Source organism: Myotis myotis, unplaced genomic scaffold (assembly GCF_014108235.1).
Source record: "Myotis myotis isolate mMyoMyo1 unplaced genomic scaffold, mMyoMyo1.p scaffold_m19_p_12, whole genome shotgun sequence".
NCBI lineage: Eukaryota > Metazoa > Chordata > Mammalia > Chiroptera > Vespertilionidae > Myotis > Myotis myotis.
The window spans coordinates 47016641-47036930 of record NW_023416316.1 but is presented as its reverse complement, the minus strand read 5'-3'; the positions used below and the strand labels follow the sequence as shown (position 1 = coordinate 47036930).

General features: G+C 40.5%; 3 protein-coding genes across 10 annotated transcripts in view; 1 reads left to right on the top strand and 2 right to left on the bottom strand.

Annotated features, from left to right (window-relative positions):
- Positions 1-7355, bottom strand: part of CDC37L1 (cell division cycle 37 like 1) — a 46806-nt gene extending 39451 nt beyond the window's left edge. For 3 of the 5 annotated variants that reach the window (XM_036331031.1, XM_036331032.1, XM_036331030.1), the window contains exons 1-2: positions 7062-7355; positions 2595-2876 (exon numbers count right to left, since the gene is read on the bottom strand). In XM_036331031.1, coding sequence (XP_036186924.1) covers positions 2595-2876; positions 7062-7193 — 414 coding nt within the window. In that variant the 5' untranslated portion in view covers positions 7194-7355. The remainder of the gene's footprint in view (positions 1-2594; positions 2877-7061) is intronic. The other 2 variants (XM_036331029.1, XM_036331033.1) reach the window with 2 other exon arrangements.
- A 6164-nt stretch (positions 7356-13519) lies between these two features.
- SPATA6L (spermatogenesis associated 6 like) overlaps positions 13520-20290 on the top strand; it is a 31166-nt gene continuing 24395 nt past the window's right edge. For all 4 annotated transcript variants that reach the window (XM_036331027.1, XM_036331026.1, XM_036331025.1 and 1 more), the window contains exons 1-2: positions 13520-13591; positions 17810-17947. In XM_036331027.1, the coding sequence (XP_036186920.1) occupies positions 13553-13591; positions 17810-17947 (177 nt within the window). In that variant the 5' untranslated portion in view covers positions 13520-13552. The remainder of the gene's footprint in view (positions 13592-17809; positions 17948-20290) is intronic.
- Positions 15642-17582, bottom strand: PLPP6 (phospholipid phosphatase 6). The gene has a single exon (XM_036331028.1). It carries the CDS (start codon positions 17485-17487, stop codon positions 16609-16611), a length of 879 nt encoding a protein of 292 aa, XP_036186921.1. The 5' UTR covers positions 17488-17582; the 3' UTR covers positions 15642-16608.

The window sequence follows — 20290 nt, the reverse complement described above, 5'->3', positions numbered from 1 at the left end:
TTTATATATTAGGCATATATATATATGTGTGTGTGTGTGTGTGTATATATATATATATATATATCATATATATGATTATATATATATATCATATATATATATATGATATATATATATGATTTTTGGTACCAAGAGACACCTTATTATGTGAGATGACCAATAAGATGCAACTCTATTATATGACCTATATACAAGACATACCAGACAGCTATAGTTGTTTTGGCTATTGTCATTTTTTTTTTTTGACAATCTAAGGGAAAAGAGGTCAGTGCCCCTGACTAAATAGTCAGGTACTATATGTTTTAAAAATTCTTGCGGCTGAAAGTCACTGCTCTAGACTAATCTTTGGAGCTCTTGCTGGATATAAATCCCGAAATTCAAATCATATAGAGAATAAAATATTATCTACCAGAAAGTCTTTGATAAGACACAAACCTAAAATAGACCTTTGTTGTAAACTTTTCTTAGGAGAAGCCAAACAGTTTGATTCTGAAATCAAGTACAAAATTCTATTAAAGACGTGCTTATTTTCGATTAAATAAGTCATAAAACAGACCAAGATGAAGTTTGTATCTGTCTAGAAAAAATGGCAGAATAATTTTGCAGAACATTCTGTGGTCGCATTTAAACCTTGAGATCATCACTGCCAAAAATGAAAACTGCAAACTAGCTCTCTGGCAGTTTACAATAAAAAAGCACACAAGTTTATATATTTCAAAATGAAAGCATTTTTTCCTTATATACTCTGCTATCTAGACCAGCACTGTCCAGTAGAAATATAATCCATCACAAATATAATTTAAAGTTTTCTATTAGCCACATTAAAAAGCATAAAGAAACAGATAAATTAATAACATTAGTTTAACCCAACATATCCAGCATATAATTTCAACAGGTAAGCAATACAAAAAAATATTAATAAAATATTTTACTTCTTTTGGTACTAAATCATTGGAATCTGGTGTGTATTTTACACTTACAGCACATCTCAATTCGGACTAGCCATATTTCAAGCTCTCAATAGCACATGTGGCTAGTGGCTATAGAGTTGGACAGCGCAGATCTAGACCAGTCCTCTCAAGTCTCAAGCTCCCAGACAAAATCAATGTACGATTTTGAGCAAATGACTGGAACATAAAAATAGTCCTAATTAATGTGTGGTATAAATGTAGGCCTTGTTAGAACCTAAGTTTAAAAAAACAATTAAAAGGAGAGACAAATGAAAATTTGTGACCACTATATTTAACTTTACAAAACAAAGAAACATTATTTTGACCATTCTCTCTGGAAGAAGAAAATTATTTTGAATAGTTTTAGGGTATAAATGCAAACCAGAATAAAATAACACTTTAGAAGACACACCCTTAGAACAATATATACTGACATAGCAAAATATTAAGATAAAGAATGATCCTATTGTGGGGGAGGAAAAATATATAAATATAAATTGGTACAAGTACAAAAAAAGTCTAGAAAGATATAACTTACTGTTACCAGTGTTATCTCTGGGAAATGGCAGCTAGTGAAGGAAGCCTTATAATTCTATTTTACATATTTATGTGGTTTTTGTTGTTTTTTTACAAAAGCATGTTGCTGAATTCATAATTTTTCTCAATTAAAGAATAAAGTACTGATAGTGCTAGTGGTGTCATTTCCCTATGTGTATTACTTATTATTACAGCAGAACTAGAGCTGGTGTAGGAGAAGGATATTTAGAGTTCTTAAAAGGGTATGTTGAGGGTGAATTCCAGAACAGAAACAAATAACTACAGATTGAGAAGAATAACGACAGTTAAAGGTAAATTAAATGTGAATTTAGACAAGAATGAGCAGTCTATCCCTGAAGCTTGAAAAGGTTAATACAAACAGAAAGAATACTTTACATACTAGTTGAAAATGACTGACGTTCATTACCCATATCTACTTCAGATATAAAAGTCAAAGAATAAGGCCTGTATAATCCAGTAGAAATAGAAAACCACTCTTAATAAACTACTAACTTGGCATAAGTAATATACTGGTCCTTTCACTACTAACGGTTATAATACCAAGTTCAGATTACTACCTAAAGTTTACTAAAAAAAGTAACAGTGGTAAACACTTTATTTAGTAAATCCAGCAACTGTACATTAGTGCTAAAAAACTAATAGCAAGCTGATAACACAGCAACATTAGAAAGCGCTTGTAAAATCTTACCTTTACCACCTGATAGGCCCCATGCTACTTGCTTTTAAGACATTACCCTATTTAGTCTTCATACCAACCCCATAAAGTTGAGGAAACTGAGACTCAGAGATGTTAAGTGACTTGCCCAAGGTCACAAGCATGTGACAAAGCTAAGATTTGAGGTAGTCTGATTCCAGAGCCCACACTTATATTCAGTGTGCTATGCTGCAGCCATATATTTGTATTCAGAATTACCCACATTAGACACAACTGGGAATACAGGTTTCTGTAACAAGCACTTTTCATCAACTGTCAAAAACAAATACTGATTATAGGATTCAGTTGTTTTGCTACCAAATATGCACAAAGGTTTGTACAAACATTTTGTTTTTTTCTTCTTTGATTACGGTGCAAAAAAAAGGTCATACCTTATTAAAAACATCCTTGCTAATGGTATCCACATTCCATAGACACATTCTCTCTCTTTGTACTAGAGCCTCTTCTTTCTGCCGCCATTCTTCTTCACGTTGCCTCAGTTCTGATACTGCTGTTTGTGCCTTGGCCTGTTCCTGATCCAAGGACTCAGAATTATGCAGTGCTAAGCTACCAAGTTTCTGCTGAGCTTCAGCGAGGTTCCATTTGCATGCCACAGAGCTCTTCACAAACTCTTTCTGCTTTTGGCAAGCCATTTCAATTCCATGGCTATACATCTGGATGAAAAATAATCTTTGTAAGAAATGAAGAAGGCATTGGGAATGTTTACGCAGCACAGTTCAATTTTCTTTTAGTCAGGAATTTCTATACAATGTTTCTGGTGCATAGGTATCCAGAAATCTTCTGTGTGTGTGCAGTTACATTTTTATATTATGGGCCTTGTTTCATCCACTAGACTCTACCAGTAAGCTTCTTTGTTAATCTGTGCCCCTCCCCCCAAAACTAACAGCAACGAAAAGCCTAGCAACTAGCACAGATAAACTGTAGCTGGTGTACAACAAACATTTGTTTTATAGTCTTTATCATCTGAAATAGCAGAAAGAGAACAAAAGCTTAAATCTAGTTCATCAACTTATTACTCAACATGCTGAAAATCAGACCTTTAGAATTTTGCTCTGCAAGTTATTCATTGCAAAGAACCTTTTATTTAAAAGCAATCATCTATTCGTTTCTAATTTCCTTCTATATTATCCAAATCCTTGGCAATCTGAGTTCTTATTGGCAATTTTTATTTATAACTGACTATATCAAATAGATACTCTTTAACTTAACCCTAATCAAAACAGGTAAAGTTATTAAAAAAGAAAAGCCAACTGGCCCACCCTGGTGATTCTGTTCCAGTCAGAAGCAATAGTAATTAGCTTTAATATTTATCAAACTCCTACTTGAGATGGGTGCCTTCTATTCTACAGCTCTATAAAATAAGAGTTGAAGGCACATTCTTTATGATTTCTTAGCCAAAATGTAGATCAATATCAAACTAGAAATTCAGAATAACTTTACTCCAATCTGTTCCCTTATCTGCATCACTATTATATAAATACACCCTTTCTCATTTTGAGCCATTCTCTTCTCTGCTAGACTTGGAGTGATCTCTCCAAAAACTAAATCTGGTAATTTTACTCATTCTTAGATTCTTGGGAAAAAGTGCAAACTCTGTGACATGGCATTGTCCCTCATGATTTCACTCCCTATTATCTCTCTGGACTGTTTGTTTCTCTTCAGTTTTGCTTATTCTTTCCCTCCACCCCTTCAATGTGGCAACCCCCTTCCCTCATGCCCCACAAACTCCTACCTCCATTCCAGATTCTGGCATTACATACCTAAATTTTCCCTCATCCCTTCCCCCTCCACCCAAGTTATGCATACTTCCATAGTGGTGTTTTCACACAACATTGTGCTTATTTGTTTACCCAACTCTCAGCTTCTTTAGGAGCTAGAACAATAAATCTTAGGTGAATAAATGACTCCACTTCATGGAATAGACTAGTGGTGGTAAAGAATTCTGAGGCAAGGAGCATGCAAGGTTCCTATTTCCTAGATGAGTCTTCAAGGTAAACTTAGATTTCTACTGGGGCAAATGTGGACATTGTTGATATTCAGATGTTTTACTTAATTATTTAGCAGGTTTGGAGCCCAGGCACCACATGACTCTAACCAAGTACTTATTTTTATTTTTTTGCTATCTTAGAATAGAATCAAGAAGTGCAGACTAGCTATGCTTTAAGGAGGAGCCAGGAAACGAAGACAATTTAAGCTATAAAATTTATATTGTAAGAAAAGACAGAGATATACTAAGGAAGAATATATATACAAACAGATCTAGCATTTTCAAGTTATGTGGGAGCAAATTCTCAAGTCATTTCTTTTCTCTCTTTTTTTTTGAATTTTTGTAAGATTTTATTTGAGCCAAACTGACAATATATGTTGGGGACCAAGATCTCAGATGCTTAAGTCATTTCTTAAACATAGAAATCTTATCTCTAAATTCTGAAAATGATTTATGTTTAAATTCTTCTCCGCAGACTATATAGACGTTTGGGTATTTGAGCAAACTATGCAGCATGTATTGAGATGACTAAATAAAAAGTCATATTTTATCTGTGAACATATTGAGATTTTAAAGGGGTATTAAACATAAATTCAAAGAACATAAAATCAAAAAAGAAACTTGAACATTATGGTCTAACTTTATCTCTATATTCCAAACTGCTATATGTTATATGTAATGTATAATTCTGTTATAATTAATGTCATATGTGATGTATAACATTACATCCAGGATTAGACATCATATATAACATTAATGTCTAGATTCCCAAATTCCATAAAATTGAACCAAAGCTATTTTTATAAAGATTATACAATGTTTATAAATTGAATTAAACATTTTATTCTTTCCGAATATTCCAATCCAAATGTAAATCCTAAAGCCAGCAAGACAAATAAACAGGTTATAACATGTGAACTAATTTAGGATTAGTAATCACTTTACAGATATTAACAGTATCCAAAGGTAGTTTCAGCCAAATAGTTTTGCATTACATCACAGGATGGGCACTGCAGTAGGTGGGAAAAAATGAGACTGTACTAGGAGTCAGAGTGGATTTTGGTTTTAAATCTGCCACTAACTAGCTACATGATCTCAGGGAAATAATTTTCAATGAAAGAGATAAGGCTATTTGCTTCTAAAATCCCTTCCTGCTAAATAAGCTTATAATTCCAAGTGTATGAGCACAGATTAGTACACAAATATTTTAAAAATTAAGTTTCTCTTGAGATTCAACCACAATGCACTAAAATTCTTCTTCTATCCTCTCCATATGCTTTCAAAATTGACGTTGGCAGCTGCTGTTCATTCTCTTTTCCTCTCTGTAGCACATTCATTATGTGGTTATATAACACACTTTGTATACAAAGATGACACCAGTGACCCATCATTAGTGGGTGAGTACTGACCTATCAATTCTCACTCTGTCCTCCTGAAAAATGTCTTGCATTTTCCCAGTGACTGGCTGGCCAAAGTACAGTCTGTGTTATGAAACAGCATTTTTCTCTGTCTGAAGCCAACTCCATGAGCTGGGCATAGGATCCATGACCCTGCACTTAGTGACAAACGACTTAAATGGCTCGTATTCGTTAACGGCTTGCAAGATGAGTCTAGAGAGAAACTATTAATTCAGTTAAGCCCTTGGGGATTCCATTCTGCACGAAGCCTAGAAAGCAGACACCTATAATCCGTTTGGTTGAACAGACAAATCTGCAATCCTGTAACACACGCTCAAAACACACTCAGGAGAAAAACCAGGACAAGATGATATGAGTATGTAAGCACTTTATTAAGACAGGACCCAGAAAAATCCTAAACGGCACATCACATGTAGCTAAGTTTCAGAGGAAGGCATGCTGGGCTGAAAACCACACGTAGCATCAGGAACCTCAGGAAGAAGTTTTAAGGACAAGGCAAACGTGAGCCTCTGTGTTTTTACTGGAGAAGGATGGGAAGCAAAACTAAAAACAACCGTCAGGGGTAATAAGTAAAATGGTCACGCGAATGGGAGAGATGTTAGGCCAGTCTCAAAAGCGACATTTAATCTGTTCAGATGTCACAGCAGTACATTCGGATCAGAAACCTTTACAAGGAAGGAGCTCGGTGAATTGCTGAAATACCACCATTTGCTGTGCCTAATGATGAACTAGGCACACATATTAGAACCTTCACCAGAATGCAATGCTCGGGTAAAACCACGCACAGGAGGACAAAGGGTCAATGTGACCGCATGAGCCGCCCCCCATCTGGGCGCCGTCAGGAGAGGGCTTGGGAGAGGCACGCCTTCCAAGGGTGAGGAAGGATGAGCCAAGGTGAAAAGGTGCGGGCAGAGGTGGAGGTTGGACACACAGGTCCGGCCCCTCTTCCAAGCCTTCAAAGCAGCGGTTCTCAACCTTCCTAATGCCGCGACCCTTTAATACAGTTCCTCATGTTGTGGTGACCCCCCCAACCATAGAATTATTTTCGTTGCTACTTCATAACTGTAATGTTGCTACTGTTATGAACCGTAAATATCTGATATGCAGGATGTATTTTCATTGTTACAAATTGAACATAATTAAAGCATAGCGATTAATCACAAAGACAATATGTAATTACATGTGTTTTCCGATGGTCTTAGGCGACCCCTGTGAAAGGGTCATTCGACCCCCAAAGGGGTCACGACCCACAGGTTGAGAACCGCTGCTTTAGAAGATGCTACCATAGCGGTGTGATGGCACCGGGCGCTCGGCCCCAGCGGGTGAGGTGGCAGCGCAGACCAGGGCACCCGAGAGGGTCGCAGAGCCGGGGGCCTCCGGGAGCCCGGCCACTGCACCTCCCCTGCCGCTCGCAGAAAGGGGCCCCTTCTCACCTGGGCGCCGCCGCCCGGCAGTGGTGGACAGCGGGGAGAACTGGGAGACACATCCAAGTCACTCTCTTCCTCAGCCTCAGCCTCGGTCCGAGGGAGGCTCCAAGGTCCTGGAGGCGGCCATGGCTGCTCCATGCCGGGCTGCCCCGGGCCCTACAACACACGGCCTCGGCGTGGGGGAGACCTGCTGCGCCGAGCCAGCCGCCCAGCCGGCCGGGGCCGTTACCCAGAATCCCTCTGGGGCCCGCGACGCCGACGCACGCCCCACGCTAGGCCGGGCCCGGCCACCGGCGGACGGCGGAACTCGACGGACTCGATTAGGGACGTTACTTCCGGCCTGGAGGGCGGGGCCAGGGCGGTGCGTCCCGGCCCCTGTGTGAGAGGCTTGGCTCTGGGAGTCCCACTTTCTAAACACTGGGTTCCCTGCAGTTCTCGTCGCTGCCGACTCACCCCGAGGGGCGCTGCGGGACCAGTGTCTCCTGCGCTATAAACAGGGAGGGAGACCTGGATGCCGGGTGATGCTCAGACCAGGGAGCATCCACTTGTTTAAAATCTGCACCTCATTGCTACACATTGATATGTAAAACCAGTATTTCTGAAGCGAGGGTGTTGGGGCGGGGGGGTAGAATTTTGAAAAGCAGAGCCACTTTTCCTCTCATTTTGAGTTACACGCAACAAGAGTTCTGCGAGCCTGGGCCAGGAGGAAGACGCCGAAGCTGAAGGACTGGACCCCGCACGGCTTTAAATAATTTAGACGAGAACCACTGATTGCAAACGGACAGGGAGGGCCTCCTGTATGTCTGCCTGTCTCGTTTAGTCCTAAATATTTATTCTCTATAGACCCAGCATGCCCAAGGTTACACATATCAAGGGTAAAAACTAGGATTAGCCTAGGGAATCTGACGTGCACATTAACCATCAGGTATTAAAACGTGCACATTTAACCATCAGGTGCTGTCGTCATAATTATAGAGACTCCTAAAAAGGAGACGTCATTTCCCCCCAATCTATTAGACTGGCAAACCTTTGAAGTCAGTCAATACAGAGTGTTGACAAGAAATGCTCTGAGAGGAAATGTTTGTATAACCTTTTCGGGAGGGGCAATTTGACTAAATCAGAGGATTAAGTGCTTTGATTCAGCAGTTTCATTACCAGGAAATTATCCAGCAGTTATTTTTGCATCAATATGCAATGATTTATCTACAATGATTTACTGCAGCATTTTTTTGTGTGTGTGTGGCAAGAAAAAAAGCCAAACAGTCTAAGTTTCCATTTATAAAACTTTAAAAAGTTATGGTCTGTTATTACAATGGGATAGTATCAGTCTTTTAAAAATAGTAAAATAGATATATATATATAAGCTCGTATAGAAATATCTCCCAAACGTGTTGAGTTAAAAAAAAAAAAAGCAACTTGCAAAGTTAGTTATATGTGTGGGCATATCTATAGCTGTAGAGAAAGAGAATGATCCAATTTGTGTAAAAACTGTGTATGTACAGGTATAGAAAATTCCTGGAGGGCAAACAAGAATTGCTATTGATTACCCTGGCGAGTAAAGCTGGAAGGGAAGTTTCTGAGAATCATCACTTTCTATTCTTAGTTTTCCTGTATTCTGTTTAAATATTTTCCAATGGGTATCTGTTATATCTTAATAATTAATTACAAATAAAAGTTGAAAAACTAAACCCTTTAGTTTAGGAGTGAAAACTGCAGGAGAAAATATGACAGCAGCTAAAGTACAAAGGGTGAAGAGGCAAAAACACTTGTATCTTTCATTAAAAAGTTATTTCAAATGAAATTGAAAATATTTCTCAGAAGTTTTCAGTGATTTCCCTGTACATAACATTCACCATACATAATTATGATTCACTCCCTGGAACTAGATGCATTGCCACCCAAGCAAAACTTGGGTTCCATTTAGCAATGAAGAAAAGCTTATGGGTGTTAGGTACTCAATCACATTGTCATAACTGCTTACATTCCTGTAATACCCAGTGCCAGTCTAATTCTTGAGCATCATCTCCTAACCTCCTCTACCTCTGTACCTCTGTTGGTATAGCCAGTGGCCTTCTTTTAGTTCCTCAAACATACCAATATCTTTCCTGACCCATGGCCCTTTACATTTGTTGTTCCCTTTTCCTGGCTATCTTTTCTATTAGTTCTTTAAAATACATTCTAGTGGTCATGCCTTCCTTTTTAGATCTGAGATCAAATTGTCATACCCTTAGAGAAGCTGACCTGTCTACTGGGTCTAAATTAGGTTCTTATTCCCTCTCCAACCTGTAGCCTTCTATGTCACCCCCTGGGTCTTTCCTTCTTAGTATTTTTCATAAGGTCCACAAGAGCATAGATTGTTTCTTGTTCACCTTGTACCTCCATTGTCCAGAACAGTACCTAGTGCATAGTAGGTACTTAATAAATATATGCTGAAAAGATGAGTAAGGAACTAATGAATAGAAACAAATATAAAAAGAAAGATATAGCATTAAATAAAGATGGAAGAGGGTAAAAAGGGAATGGAAATTGGTATATTCTGGGAGGAGGAGAAAGGGTAGATATAATAACATCAGAAGTATTCTCATTTTAACTATTGCTGACTTTGGGGCCTGAAGTTTATGCCCAGGTAAAGTGGGCACTTTTTTTAAAAAAAAAAATGTATTTTCTGTTGTTGTAAAGTGGACACTTTTTATAAGCCTTGGAACCAAATCATACTCTTCTACTTTCTTATATTGGATAATAAATATAATTCCTTGGAAATTGCTTTGGGTTATAATTAATCTACTACTCTCATGGATATAGAACTAGCCAGGAGCTCAAAGGAACATATTAGTTTTTCCTGAATGGAAATGACTTTAAAATGGAAGGATATGGACCATGTAGTCCAGAATACCCAAGGGCAGTCCTTGTGGAAGGGTTTATATGGTGTGGTTAAGTAACTGTTGAGCCTACAAATGCCAGTGAGGCAAAGCAGAAGCTAAAGAGTAACATATGAGTTTGACTCATGAACTCTAATAAAGTTTGTGAAATGTATCCCATATGTGGGCCCAGATCCCAAATGACTTAAAGATTGTTAAAAGTTGTTCAATTGCAATTTAATTCCTTCCTTGGAAGCATTCCTGATACTTGGAGGAAATTCTAGAGGTGTACATATACTTAATGAAATACTACTCAAATTACTAGCTCCTGTTTTGGACATTCACACAGAGACCACTATTCTTATAATACAGTGCTTCTGTTTTTCCTTAAGGGTTCCTGCTGAATTACTTTACACCATAATAATTTTCTTATCTGCATTTTGGGTGAATAAATCCATCATATTTTTCTCTTTAAGTGTATATGGACTTGTATTGAAGGGAATTTCATAGAGATGCCACCAAGAATTCTTTTGATGGGCTATTTTAGGACAGAAGGAGATCCGCATAAGGATATGATTTCTTAAGTATGTGTTAAATATTTTAAAGTTGTTATTATGAATATTTTTAAATACACAAAACTATAGAATAATAGTAAACTTCAGATTAACCCAGATGAACAATTATCAAGATATTGCTACATTTTCTTTATCCATTCCTTTTGTTCATTTCCTAGGATATTTGAAAACAAATTTTAGACATTAGATCATTTCTACTATATACCTTAATATGTATCTCTAAACAATGTTGATATTTGTCTTATATAAACACAAGGACATTATCATACCTATTAACTAGCATTATCATACCTATTGTTATTATTTAATACCCAAACCATAATAAAATTTTCTTGATGGTCTCAAATATTCTATTTAAGTTGGTTTTTTTGAATCAGGGTGCCAACAAAGTCCACATATTACATTTGGTTGTCAGTTCATCTTAAGTAACTTTTCATCTAAAGCATTTCCCCTTCCCTGCTTCCTTTGTTTTTCAATGTCATTGACTTATTGCAGATTAATTGGGTCAGTTGTCCTACAAAATGTCCCACATTCTCAATATGTCTGTTTGCTTCCTTGTGTCACTAACAAGTTTCTCTATCCCCCAGATTTCCTTTAAGTGAAGTTAGCTCTAGAACAACTCCGCTCAATAGAAGTTTCCGTGATGATGGAAATAATTCTTCTTGCCTTATCCAATACAATAGCCCCTAGCCACACGTAGCCATTGAACACTTTATAATGTGACTAGTGAGCCTGGCTGGCGTGGCTCAGTGGTTGAGCATCTACTCATGAACCAGGAGGTCACAGTGTGATTCCCGGCCAGGGCACATGCCCGGTGTCCAGGTTGCAGGCTCGATCCCCAGTGTGGGGCATACAGGAGGCAGCCAGTCAATGATTCTCTCTCATCATTGATGTTTCTATCTTTCCCTCTCCCTTCCTCTCTGAAATCAATAAAGATATATTTTTTAAAAATGTGACTAGTGGGAGTGGGGAGTGAGGAATTGAATTTTAAATTTAGTTTTAGTTCATTTAAATTTAAATATATGTATTTAAATATATATATTTGTAATCATGAGATTCCACCTTGTCACCTTGTCAGGGAGAGTGGCCTGTGTGGGATATGTAAATCTGTGTGCCTATGCTAATCCATACACACAGTGGATGAAATCCTAGATAAAGAGTATTGTGAGGAAAGGAAAGGATCTAGAAATGTTGCTTAGGATGAACAGAGACAGAGGATGAATAGCCAAAGAGTTGGAGGGAAACCAGAAGAGGGCTACGTCCTAGAAGCCAAGCAAGAAGAGCCCAGTTTTATCCAGGAGAGTTCAGTGAAGCAAGGAGAGTCCAGTTAAGTATAGGAAGAACATAAGATGGGACATAAGTGTCTCTAGGATGTCTATGTTACAGGAACAGTGACATGGCAGGGTACACCTGGATTCAAGTGTGGCTGCTTCCCTTTAGCTGTGTGGCCTTGGGCAAAAGGCCATCTGATCTCATTCTACAGATTCTGCATCTATAAAATAGGGATAACAACATCTTCCTCAAAGAGTTATTGTGGGGGTTACATGAATGATGCATATGCGATGTGTCTAGCACTTTGTAGGTTCTCAATAAAGATGGATTCCTCCCATTTTGTCTCTCCCCACTTATTCCTTTGTTTGATTCTCACTCTCCTTGATGTCTTAGCTTTGGTGTTGGTGGTGACTCACTGGTAAGGGTCAACACATCCATTCCTCATATATCACTGTACTAGTCTGGGTGCCAGCAAGCTGTTATGAGCTGACAAATCAGTGCTCTGGATACTGTCGGGAGCCAACCACCCACTTATGTACCTCTTGATATGTAGACAGAGCACCCAGGATTGGATAAGGACACAAAATACCCTTCTTCATCATACTCAGTTTTTCCCGTCCAGGGAAAGGAACTCCAACTACCAAATGAATACCTAATTTTTGTCTCAAGACATCTTTTTGCACTTGCATTTTGCATTTATATAAATTGCCAATACAAAATATTAATAATAAATGACTCATCACAAATTTTTTGAGTCAGCATTGGCCCTACCAGATTTTTCCAATTTGCTAGAAACAGCCACTCCATTTTTATTTGTTAAATACAGTGAAGGGCGGGGGGGGGGGGGGGGGGGGGGGGGGGAGGAAATGCAATTTTCCCTACTGGTTAATAACTCTTGCCCTGTCTGCCACCATTGACGGTTTTTGCAGTGTAAGCCTGGTTTTGGCAACTACAGTAACTACCCATTGGGAGATAATATAATTCATTGCTTGCATTAGGTTAACTAAACCCCCAAAAGAGAGACTGACAATTTCTATTGTGGCTAAAGCAGGATATCTAACATTTAAAAAAGCTATTAAAAAATTATCCTTGTATTTCTAAAAAGCACATGTTGAATTTCTTATTGACAGTGTGTGCTTTGCGGACCAAACATGAGGACATAACATTTCATAAACAAGAGAGTACCTTTAGGGACAGGCTACTATGTTAACTGAAACTCCCACACAAACACCCCGACAGGGGCCAGGAACGAATTTGCAACCCAGATAAGTGCCCTTGACCCGGAATCTAACCGACGACATTACGGTGCACGTGCCCACGCTCATCGGCCAGGGCCACATTCATTTTTAGACGGACACTGTCAACATTTGGTGTAATGGGAACCAGGGCTCTTAGCATCTCGCCACCCGGCTACCATCTCAGTACCTGGTCGTTCTCCCCCTTCAGCGCACAGTTTGGCAAGCGGACCGTGGGACCGCGCTTCCCTAGCGGAGCATTGAAGACGTGTACGCCTGCGCCTTAGACCTCGCTGGCGTTCTAAGGTGGAAGGGCGCGCGTTTGAGTTTCCATGGCAACGCGACGCTTCCGCCTTCTGGAAGCCTTAGCTCCAGCTCCGGCTGTGTGAGACCCGTCCGGGTGGGAGGGGACCTGGGCACTGGGGAACAGATGGGGTAGGAGGGGGTGGGAGCTGGGGACATTTGCTCCAGGGATTGAACTAAACTAAGAAAGATCTGTCCTAGGCTCAACGTGAAAGGATCTTTTCATCCCGGTCCTTTCGCCCACGCAGGGAACGATGCCTCTGGAAGTGGTGGTGGAGTTGCAGATCCGGGCGGTAAGAAAGATCAACGAACCTTCCTCTCCTTGCGCCCAAGTCATACTCTTTCCCCAGGTTCTGAAAGGGTCCCTGGTCATTCTCACCACACCCTCTCATTCACCACACAGACATCATTATCTTTTGGAACAAACAGTACTCTGTCCCTACGATTTTCTACACTGGTCTTCCCAGACCTCCTAACCTTTACTTCAGTTCAACCTCTTCCCACTTTCCTCCCGCTTAAAGCCAACTTGTTTCTAGCTCTATCCTGAAATGTTCTGTTCTTTAAAAATAACCCTGTATTAAGTCCAAGGAGGATTTTCTTTTCTTTTGCAGGATAAAGATTTGGGAAAGGTTTAAAACCCTCTTTTAAATAACCAGGTTAGAATTTTATTTCATAAAGCCTCATTACTTCCTGATAATTTTTCACTTCTAGGAACCAATAAAATATTTAAAAGCTATTTCCCCTATTAGCTCTGGTTTGCTAATTCCAAAGGGGAAATCAATCAACTGTCTTATAATTATCCACTGAATCTTGCTTAAGTGAGATACTGTGGCAGAGTGACTCCACTGTTCCTATTTGGGCCAGTCATTCCTCTTATTTCAGTTCCCATTTTCCAGTCCTTCCATCTGTAGTGACAGGCTGTCCTGCAGCTTTGCCTCCTAACTGTAGGGGCTTCTCTCCTGGCCATGATTACAAGCAAACATGCCACACAGGTTATGGCTAGGGAAAATATGGTTAGTCTCTATACAATTGACAAATGCAGTTTCATTATACACACAACTACAAAATAAAGAGCAGAATTTCCTGGATGTTCCACTTTGACAGCAAATAGAACCAGGCTATATCAGCCGTGCAATATCAATTGCAAGCTCTCAAAATGTGTAGTAGTAAGGTGAAGGAATTCTTGAGAAGGTGAGTGATCAATCAGTCTTCCTCTTCATCAAGGCAAAAATGACACACTCATTTCATTCAATATTATTGGTTAATTTTATTTTCATTTTTAAAAGGCATTCCTCAGTATACAATTAATTAACAGTGAAATCAGTTAATTTGGTTGTCAGTTCATATATGTACTCCTTAGGGTTAGGGTTAGGGTTAGGGTTAGGGTTAGGGTTAGGGTTAGGGTTAGGGTTAGGGTTAGGGTAAGTACTCCACATATCAGTAACAGCCCAGTACTCTACAGTACTTAGGATCCTCCAAAAACAGGGTGAATTGATCTGTGCTTTAAAGCCAGCAAACTAGGCCCTAGCAACTAAGATAGGGAACTCCAGAACTATATATAGCCAGTAACCAGAAGGTAAACCTAATTTTGAGCCTCTAATATTCAGGTTTGTGAACACCGTAAGAAATGTCATGCTTCCAAATATCTGGCCTGAATATTGTTACCATTAAAATAAAGGATCTAAGATTAAATGATAAAGCAAACTACTTACTGCTTCAGTTTGACTCTGCAAGTGAAGAGGTAGTCTGTGTTCAGGAAGTTGTGGGAATGAAAATGATTTTATTTGAAAAAGCTACTCTCTTATCTTGAAGAGTAGCTATTCCTCTCTCAGTGTGCCTCCCACTCAGAAAATTTGTTTCCACCCATCATAGCCTACTTGTCACAGCCATTCTCCAGATTCCTATGTGCACCTCTCCTAGTTTATGACAGATCAAAGGTTATAATCCATTCTATTTATAAATGTCAAAATAACTTGTCAAAAGTTTTTAACTTAAAGGTTCTTAATTTTTAGGCAGAGAGGCATTTAAAGCTTACCCTTTCAGTTTTTCATGGTCAAAGAATAATGAGCAGCGTCCACTATACATTTGGTGGTCTTTGTTCTTGTGATTTGGGGGAGGCACCATGAATAAACTGCTTTAAATGTAAAGGCCAATGTAAATGTAAATTTAGGAGTTAGTTGTACCTTGTATAGCAGCAGACTCCCCTGATTAATTTCAAATGAAATACTGTTACTTAAAGTGTGCTGTGTACAGGGAAACAGAATTCCATATGAAAAAGTATTAATACACAAGGTCATCCTTGTGGTATAGATGAAAAAGCTCACACTTTTGCATTGCAAAGAGTCACATTATTTTCCCATTTTATTAACTCAGTGGAGGGCATTTTTTTTGTTTTTAATTCAGTAGAGATGACAGGTAGCAGGGCCCCATATCCTATCATACTGGTCCATTGACATATTAGTAGTATGTGGTTAGCTACCCCCAAACTCTCAGTTTCTCTGACCTCCTCAGTAGCTTATCTTTTCTGCGTAAGGCCATTGTTCTATCCTCCCTTTTTTTCTAGAGACTATAGGTATGTCCATCTTTCAGTGTATCTTCTTCAAGTAAGTTCTTGGCTTGTTCTCTGAATGCTAAAAGATAATATTAGAGAATAGTGGGAACTAAATATAAATTTAAAGACCTTTTGAAGAGGTAAAAGAAAGTTATGTACTATAATCTCTCTTCTCACTACCAAGTCCACAAAGATGGAAGAGACAATAAACTAAAAATGCTTACCAAGAAAATCAAGATTAAGAGGAAATCTCCCCAGCTGTGATAACAGATCTTCAGAGAATAAACTAGAAAAAGCTATGTCTTAGACTCTTAAATAACTAAGAACTATGATTAGTATGCAGCTTATCTGCCTGTATATTTACAGAATGAAGATCCTTTTTTTCCCCCCCAAAGTTCAGTTCACAAGTGATATACTGACGTATAGGATCACTACAAAATACAATTTTTCTGATGTCAATTTTGAAAAAACAGCAACATTACAATCACCCCAGCTTGATTTCTTTGCAGTTGTCCTGGAGATACAAACAGTTGTTGAATGTATAACAGTGGGATTTTTCTTTCTTTCTGTAATATGGCCCTGATCAGTAATGGCCAGCATGTGGCTTCAGCCTAGCAACCCATCAAGAGGGGCACCTAAAATTCCAAAGGAAGCCTGAAATGTCCTAAGAGGGACAAGCGGTATGGCTGCTGGTTTATGTCAGCATGATCGCATGTGGAAACATCTAGATCTCCTGGTGCCATAATGAATAAGACGGTGTCATTGTTGGTTCCACAGTACAAAGAGGACTGGAGCATTGTGCGGTGACAGCCAGCAGTAGTCCACGATGCTATACTGCATGTAGCCCAGAAAAAAGCCAAAAGCCACGTCGGTGACATTGTGTCGCCCCAGCATGACCCTGGAGAGGCCCAAGATGAAGGCCCACAATACCACCAGCACCCTCAGTGGAATGGCCAACACCAGGTGGTTCAAGATGAACCGCGACACCAGGGCGGCCCTGGTGGCATGTCCCGAGGGAAAGGAGTACTTGTCCACCGAGAGGGTGACAAACATGTCCATCTGGTTGTGGGCTGGGCGACGCCTGCGGACCAGCCCCTTGAGCAGGGCCACCAGCAGCAGGTCCAAAAGCAGAGCAAAGAGCAGGTTCATCAGCACCTCGCGCCCGGCCCAGCTGTCGCTCCTGGACAGGCAGTAGAGGGTGCCCAGCAGCCAGGGGATGCCGTGTCCCGAGATCTCCAGCAGCTTCATAAGGGGCCGCACGCTGCCCCAGGACGAGCTCTCCCCCGCGCACACCCCCAGCTTCTTGGACAGCCACAGGTCGATGGCCAGCAGGGAGCGCAGGGCGATGCCCAGGAAGGACGGGTTCAGGTCGATGCGGTCCTCCTCGGGCAGCGGGGGCGGGGGCGCCTGCGAGGGGACGGCCCCCGCCAGCGGGAAGGAGCCGCGCCGGTGCACCGGGCTCTCGGACACGCGGAGCCGGGCGCAGGTGGGGTCCGCGCCCGCCGCGCGGCTGCCGAGCAGGGACTGGAACTCGAACCTGCCGCCGCCGTGGGCCGGGCTGCTGGGGCTGCTGCTGCTGCTGCTCGAGGCAGAGGCGCCCAGGGCGCGAACCTCCACGTTCCTCCGGGGGCTCGGCATCGCGGCGGGCGGCCCGGACCCCAGGACCCAGACGGCCTCCGGACAGGCTCCCCGGCCCTGCAGCCTCTTCCGCTTCCGCACTGCTATCCCGGAGGGGCGGGGAGAGGAAGGCGCGAGAGGACGATTGTGACACCTGGCGGAGACGTGGGATGAAACTGGAATTCCAATTTGCAGAAGAGGAGGCGTGGGAGGGTGTTGTGGGGGTACCTATCCGGGGGTGCGGTAGTGGGGGGACTTTGACATTGTCTGTGGTTGGTTAGGGAAAATAGAGTCCCGTTTAAAAACAAACCAACCCTGTTCTCTATTTTTTTTTCTTTTTAAGATTTCCTGCCCAGGGGTGTTCCTTCCTGACAAGCAAGATGTGTACCTTGGGGTTTACCTCCTGAATCAGTACCTGGAGACAAACTGCTTTCCCTCTGTGTTCCCTATTATGATTCAGCAGAGGATGAGATTTCAAAAGGTGATCTTGACTTTCTCACTGCTAAATAGACATTTAAATGTTGCTGTCTGAAGATCATGTAGTGGTTCTCACAAAGGACACAGTTCTTATAAAGTTATTTTGTAAATTTCCTTTTAAAACATGCTAGAAGGCCCCTGAGCACAGGGCAGAACCGTTAGTTGGAAGACTTGCTTTTGCAGCCCAGGTCAGAGCCAAGTTCTGTCAACCTAGTGCTAAACACCCTGGTCAATGACGTTTTCTATTCTGGGAACTCCCATGGCATTTTCTAACTGGAGCAGAGAGAGCAGTTTCTGAATGTTCTTGGAGATGTTAGAGGCGGTTGCATTACATTTACGACAGGGATAATCAATAAACTAGTGGACCTTAGAAACAAACTTTTTTTAAACTCAAAAAAATGATGAAAAACTATAACCAAATTAGTTATATCCTGTATCTGAAATCGTATAACAAAACAAAAAGGCTCCTCAGACTTGAGTTTTCTTAGGCCATACCTGGTTTATTTATGATTATGATATAAACTAGAGGCCCGGTGCATGAAATTTGTACAGGGGGGTGTCCCTCAGCCCGGCCTGCACCCTCTCGCAATCTGGGACCCCTCGGGGATGTTTAAGCCCAATCTCTGCAGCCTAACCAGCAGTCGGACATCCCACTCACAGTCCAGGACTGCTGGCTCCTAACTGCTCGCCTGCCTGATCACCCCTAACCTCCTCTGCCTCGGCCTCCACCTAGGCAGCTTCCTCTGGAAGGATGTCCGGAAGGTTGTTGGCTGTCCGGTCTAATTAGCATATTATGTTTTTATTATTATAGTCAAAAACATTACCAATCTTTTCCCCACTTTGAAATATTAATTTTATTACTACACAATCACAGTCCTTTGAAGTTTTTGTTTTGGAATTTGGAAATTAATCAATCTGATTCTTTGAACCTTGATAAATCTGATGATTTTGCCCCAAACAATATCACTGAGGTGGTTCTTTGGGGGAAGAGGATGAGTATGGGAAGGCTCCAGGTAGTCTATCACTTTTAAAGGTTTGGATGGTGGTGCCCAGAAAATGACCTATTTTGACCTGAGAATACGAGAGGAGATGAGGATTGATTGCCTAAAGGGCTAGAGCTGTATGTAATATTTTAATACATTACAGTATTAATTTAAATAAAGTCTACAACACTGGTTGGATGATAGAGGAGAGGAACAAATGGATATTACCTTGGAACATACAGTTAGAATCCAAAGATGCCTACTTCTACCATTTAAATGTTAGTAGTAGTAAAAAGTGGGTGGTAGAAATCCAGTCTATTCTCCCACCCCTACCCCACCCCCCAAGAATGTCCTTATGTTATCAATTTTAAGTTTGCTTCTATAAAAGATTTTAAAAATCTTTTTTTGGTAAGAAGCCCAAGGATATAACGTCATAGAAGCACAGAGTGATAAATTTGTAAATGACTTTGAAGGTCATTTAGTCCAACCTCCTTGACTTGTAGAAGAGGCGGGTGAGCCTCAGAGTCACATTCTGGAGGCCACTATTGCTCTATTGCAGAGCTGTGCTTATGAGATTACTAGTCAGACATACCATGGAATATTTTTCATCTTATAAATTTTAATTAAATAAATGCTTTATTTTGTTTTTAAAATGCTTTACTTTAAATTTTGAAAATTGCCCTCTTGTGTGAGCGGTTTGGGTTCATACTCCAGCTTTCTTTCAGTTTGCTCCAGCTTTGGGCTGTACCTGTTCCATGCTTTTGTTGCAAGTACTTGCGTCTGTTCTATTCTCTAAATGTAAATACTTGCAGCAAGCAGAGAAAATCTTTTCTCCTTGAACCTTCTGTGTAATTCAGAATTGAATGTGCTAAAGCGTTTGGATAAACAAATTACTCTTGAAGACTGCGTGAGCCCTTGTACTTGTTGGTCACGTTCATGTTGGTCATTTACTCCCTAAGATCATACTTGAGGATATCCTTGGACATAGATGAAGTGAAGGGCTGAAGTAGTTTAGGGGAGGGAATCACCCAGATTTCCAAGTCAGTAAATCCAAGTCAGTAACACAAAAATTACAGGGGACAGCCTCATTTTTGTAGTTAAAATAGACCTAGTTTTGAATTAAGAGCAGAGTTTAACCATACTTAGGTTTAAACACTATTTCAATCAGAACTTTAAAACCTGAACTTAAACTCTGCTGAAAACTTTTTTTTATAGTGCACTAGAATTCAGGGAGAGGGACACAGCATGCCTTTTATTTCAGTCCTATCCCAGGCCCTTTTGATCTACAGGATGAACTATGCAGACTTGGCATTGGCTAGACAGGCCTCACAGTTATTTTCTTGTGCTTCGTGATACACTTAACT